Source organism: Labeo rohita, chromosome 12 (assembly GCF_022985175.1).
Source record: "Labeo rohita strain BAU-BD-2019 chromosome 12, IGBB_LRoh.1.0, whole genome shotgun sequence".
NCBI classification, from domain to species: domain Eukaryota; kingdom Metazoa; phylum Chordata; class Actinopteri; order Cypriniformes; family Cyprinidae; genus Labeo; species Labeo rohita.
The window spans coordinates 25,951,482-25,957,524 of record NC_066880.1 but is presented as its reverse complement, the minus strand read 5'-3'; the positions used below and the strand labels follow the sequence as shown (position 1 = coordinate 25,957,524).

Sequence of the window (6,043 nt, the reverse complement as noted above, 5' to 3'; positions counted from 1 at the left end):
TTATTTTTAAATATTTCAATAAATAAATATTATTTATATTTCAGAAAAAATTCTATCAAACTAATACATTTTAAAACAATTGTTTATTTTTTAGTTTTTAAAAAGGAACAAACAAACAAATAAATAACAAACAACAAAAAACACAGTTTAATTCAATTTATTATTTATTTTTAATAAATAAACAGACTATTATTTATTTTGCAGTAACAAAACCAACCAAATAAATCGACACTCCAAAAAGTGTTTTTAAATAAACAACCAACCAACCAACCAAACAAATAAATTTATTTTATATTCGGTAACAACCAGGTACATTTCATAATGTATTAATTTAAATAAATAAAAAACATTCTTACTTTGTAAAAAGACGTTGTATAGCCTGCATCTGAATACTATTGTGTGATCATTGAGCGGTGCGTAGACTTACTCACCGAAGCACGTCACCAATCATATGATATGATAATTGATTCTATCTGAGTCTCGAGCGCGTGTTAAGAAAGCGTTCGCGGGTAGTCTGAAGCGGAGTGACCAGGTCTCTCTGGGGAAGGAGGGAGAGGGACATCTAATTGGTTTCTGAATGAAACAATCGTCCTAGTCTGCAGGAAGGGAGCGCACGGAGCGCAGTTGCTCTGTGCTGAAGTAAATCTTGACTGATAGAGTTGGAAGAACATCATTCAGCGGGAGTTGCGTTCAGTCTTCTTCGGTTCAAACTTCAAACATGAGCGAATTAGACGAAGAATTTGCCAAGATGCTGCTCATAAAAGAGGAGCGGATAAAGGAAATGGAGAGGCTGCTGTTGGCGAAGGAGCAGGAGGTGAATGAACTGAAGAGAAAACTGCACAAATGTCAGTCAGTGCTGCCAAGCGCTATTGGACCCAGAACCAGGCGCGCACAGGGCATCTCCGCGGAACCGCAGACCTTCAGGTCCTTCCAGGACTTGAAGAGCGAAGCTTTGCGCAAACACCCTAAGTCGGACCGGTAAGAGCCCTTCATTTACTATCTATAGACGTGTATTCTTTGCACTGGTGTCACAACCAGGCTGTGGATGGTTTTTGTATGAATCGAGTCTCTGTTACCCGGCTGTGCGCCTATACACTATACAAGAGCTGGTAACACTTTGTTTTGAGGTGCCATAGTCACCATGTTATATATACTTGCTACATGTAATAAATAACTGCAAACTATGCATAATTACAAGCAACTAACTCTAAACCAGCCACTAACACTATAGTATGTACATAGTTAATTAATATTACTCAGTAATTACATGTGTAATTACACTGTAACAAGAACACCTTAAAATAAAATGATTTGCACGACTATACTATACTATATGACTAATTGTAGTACTTTACTGTACTATTCAAAAAGTAAATGCATACAATACTATGCTACAAAGGTATATGCAAGATTGTATTATCACACTGTACAACATTTCTATACTATACTATACTATACTATACTATACTAAATATATGAAATACTGTGCTACAACGGTATATGCAAGATTGTATTATCATATTGTAAAACACTTCAGTACTTTACTATACTGAACTATGACTTCAAGCTTTCGATCAATTAATTTTAGTACACGTTTACAATGCAAACACATTAGCTTATACTATACTATACTATACTATACTATACTGCACTGTACTGTACTTCATTATACTTTACAATACTATACTGTACTGTACTATACTATACTATACTAAACTATACTACACTACACTACACTATACTATACTTTACTATACATACGACTAATTATATTAGTATATTAGTATTCTACACTCTAAAAACAAATGGTGCTATATAGCACTAAAAGTGGTTCTTTGGCTCGTAATCACAGGGGAACCACTTTTAGTGCTATATAGCACCTATTTTAAAAGGTGCTATATGGCACCTTTGTCAAATTCAGAGGCTTAACAGGTTCTTTGTATGGCAGTGGTGCTATATACCCCAAAGAACCACTGAAGAACTGCTGAAGAACCAGACAGGGGCTTGACCAGTTCTTTATACACTAACGGTGCTATATAGCACCACAATCACACCAAAGAACCGCTGAAGAACCGCTGAAGCACCATTTAACTAAAAATACAATACAATGCTATAAAGGTATATGCAAGATTATATTATCACATTGTACGGCACTTCTATACTATACTATACTATACGTCACAGTACTGCACTGTGCTGTGGTGTACTTTACTATACTATGTTATATGACTTATTATATTACTATGCTATACTATGCAAAAACTAAATGTATACAATACTGTTACAAAGGTATATGCAAGATTGTATTATCACATTGTACCACACTTCTAATCTATACTATACTATACTATACTATAGTGTGAAAATTGACTTCAAACTTTTGATTGGTTGCAGAGCATAAGACAGTTTATAAAATTATTTAATTGTATTTTTTGTGCTTGACTAAAATGCAGCTTGGTATCGTGTCACTATTGTGTTTCATTGTAGAAATCAGTTCTTCGAACACAAGCTTTAGTCATGTGTGCATCATTTACTTGGTATACGTTTCTCCCAAGTTTTAGTACTGATGAACATGTACTGAGGTTTAGAGCAACTTTACACTAAATGGGTGCAGCACATGGTTTCCGAAAAAAAGGTTGTCTGTTAGTGGTGTAAATAAATTTAAAATGCTTCTGCTATTACTTTCATCAGTTTTGCCTCTAAATTGTAATGGTATGAGATACACTTTATTAAATTCTGTATAGCTTTAAATGAAGCTCTATGTATGCATCATAATTAGCTGACGTTAACATATATAAATGTTGGTCCATAATGCCTATAATAATGCATTCACATATAGTAGTAGAAGTCCACATCTGGTCTAATGCTCTCAGGCATAAAAGCTCTCTTTCACACTCTTGCTCAGTGTCCAACAGCCCTTCTGTACAACCCTAACCTTGTTGAATATTTAATGCTGGCTGTTAAATATTTAATGTCACAGATATTCACTACTATATTTAGGATTCATATATTGTAACTTTCAACTTTTTCCTGGAAACATGTGGAATGTCCCGCATTTAGTGGGAATAAGTAAACCCCATTTCTGTAAATGAGTATCTTTATTAACCTCTGCATGGGTCAGTGGGAGCTGTAGCTTGTTGAACATGATTGCAATCAATACTACATTTTAATTTTACTTTTGAATATAATAAAATGAAAAAGTGCAGTTTTGGATTATAATCAGCAGTTTTATCAGTTCTTTTCAACTCTTAGCTGTGCTTAAACTACCTCAAAACTGAAATACCTTCCTGTTAATAGCCACTAGATGTCAGTAAAATATCATCATCCCACAAAGGGTTGATATTAAAACTGAGGTGTTTTATGTACGAATATGACAGTGGGTTAATACTGAGACCTATCATGAATTGTGAATGGAAAAGATCATGTTTTTGGTTCACAATTTCATTATAATCCTACTTATAAGCATATTTATGACTGTCTAAATAATTTATTAAGCAATTAATTAAGCGAAAAGTGTTGTCTGCGTCATTGATATGACTGGAGCCTTAATTCATTACAGGTATTTTTTAATACATTGTAGTTTATTTCTGGGATGGAAAACCTTATTTTCCCTCACGTAGGATTCTTTTAATAAAAATAAAATCTTATTAAACAGCATTTAACATTAAACTGAATGCATCCTTGCTGAAAAAAATGAGTTTTTCATTTATCTATCTTACTTACTACAAACTCCTGAATTTATCATGGTTTCCACAAACATATTATGCAGCAGAAACTTTTTCAACACTGATAACAATAAAAAATGTATCTTGAGCTGCAAATCAGCATATTAGAATGATTTCTGAAGGATCATGTGACACTGAAGACTGGAGTAATGATGCTGGAAATTCAGCTTTGCATCACAGGAATAAATTATATTTATATAATATTTCAAAATATTACTTTTTTTTTTTTACTCAAATAAATACATGCTTTGACATTTTAAGCCTTATAGCATTTAACGTTTGGTCTTATTTTATTAATTTATACACTGTTCAGTAGTCAGGTTCTTGTGACCGATAAAAAGCGATCTCTTTGACAAATACTGCCCGCCCTTGTCTCTGATCCTGTGTGTTCTCATGTAGAACTCCTTATATAATCAACAAGCTGCTTGAAAAGCACTTGAGAATGGAAAGTGTGTTATCTTTCCTGTGCTGATAAAAGGCTGCGGGGCTAACGGTGGCTTACACTGCAGATCCAGACTCCGGCCTTTCACATTAGCATCACATCTCTCACGTCCACATTGGCACAGACACTTTGATCTGCGCCTGGTCCCCAGTTCTTGTAAATGGTTTGCGAGAAGGACAGAGCCTCATCAATCGTGCTTAATTGGTCTTTTCTGCTATGCATGATAAATGGGATTCACGTTCATTTTGGGGCAGTGCTCATGGAAATCAGTTAAAAGGAAGGCATGGACTAGATACTGAATAATGTCCCTTGTGAGGTCTGTGTGCTACATTGTGGGATTTTAAATTCAGGACATTTATTAACCACTTTATTAACATCTTGTATTAAGTCTTCAGATACTTTTGGTCAAACAAAACACTTAGCGGAATGGTACATAAAACAAGTTGTAGACAAGAGCAAATTACACAGAGCAGTGAAAAATATACTGTACAAGACATAGCAAATAGAACAGCTTCATATTATATCACATTATATCTATATATATGTCTTCAGCTACTGATGTTATTGTATTGTTTTTTGTATGTTATATGCGGTCATGGTAATTCAATCTTTAGTTCACTAGAGGGCGCTTTTAATCCTGTTTTTTAAAACTAAGTTCTTGACATTTTCTTTCCCTCTCCATATATATCATTTCATTTGAATCATTTTAGTACTTCAACTTTAACTAAACAAAAATGAGATATGTTGTTTAGCTAGATGAAACAAAATAGGTTAATGGTTTTTATATATTTTATTATACTTAATATTTATTTTAAGTAATGAAAATGTGTTTTTTTATGGTTTAAGTTAACTATAATAACCTGTTTTGAAATTACATTGTTCTACAGAATTCCATAGGTTTGTGTCTAACATGCTTTCTGATGTGTTACAGTAGTGTAATGCACAAAAGGGCATATAAGTGTAACAATTTCATTCTCAGAGTAACATTTTTAGCGCTAGACAGTGGGAGCATTTAATGAGGTGAAATCAAGCACCAGCTGGTCGTATGTTAATGGGAAGGATCCAGATGTTGTTAGGGACTACAAAGTAGAAACATGCAGCAGAACTCCAGAGAATCATCTGGACATGCAGCTTGTTCTGTGCTGATGAAGTATGGAATTATTTTATTTTGAAAATTACTAATTGTTCCACTATAGAATACCCTTATTTGTTGGCTGGGATAATGTGGATTACTTTGAAACTGCCTAAATATGGATTTTGGGCAGTGAAATATGACCTAAGTTGGGTGCCAAAGAGGATCCTTAAGGTACAAACATGTACCTTTTGAAAAGTGACAGCCCCAGTGACAGCTTTTGTACCTTTATTTCTGAGAGTGTAGGGTGCCTAAAAATAATCAATTATTTTTGGGTGTACTATACCTCTAGGTGTCACTGTACAGTGAGGTACTTGTGGTACTGTAAAGGCACATAATGGTAAATTAACTTAGGAAGATCCCAAACAGAATTGCGACTGCAGTAGTGTTAAATGTTGATGGATTTCTTCTGTTTGTAGATAATGTATAACCACAATTCCAGAAATGTTAGGATGTTTTGTGAAATGCCATAAAATCAACAATATGTTATCTGTTTATTCTCTTTAACCTTTCTTTAATTGACTAAAGTACAAAAGAAACATTTCCAATGTTTTCGCTGGCCAACTTTTAACAGAGTGACATTTTTTTTTGGATTCACTAAATCTTTTAATAATATTATGTGAGGTAGTTGGTGAAAGACCTAAATTCTTCGTGATTTTCTATTGAGAAATGTGATTTTTGATTTGTTTGACACTTTTGTCATGAAATTTGGTGGTTGAAGTGAAAAGCGATGAGCCATGGATG

The 6,043-nt window shown here is 33.9% G+C and overlaps 1 protein-coding gene across 1 annotated transcript in view; it reads left to right on the top strand.

Moving 5' to 3' along the window:
• Positions 1 to 511: 511 nt before the first annotated feature.
• Positions 512 to 6,043, top strand: part of prkg1b (protein kinase cGMP-dependent 1b) — a 174,679-nt gene continuing 169,147 nt past the window's right edge. The window contains exon 1 of the mRNA XM_051124320.1: positions 512 to 978. Coding sequence (XP_050980277.1) covers positions 719 to 978 — 260 coding nt within the window. The 5' untranslated portion in view covers positions 512 to 718. The remainder of the gene's footprint in view (positions 979 to 6,043) is intronic.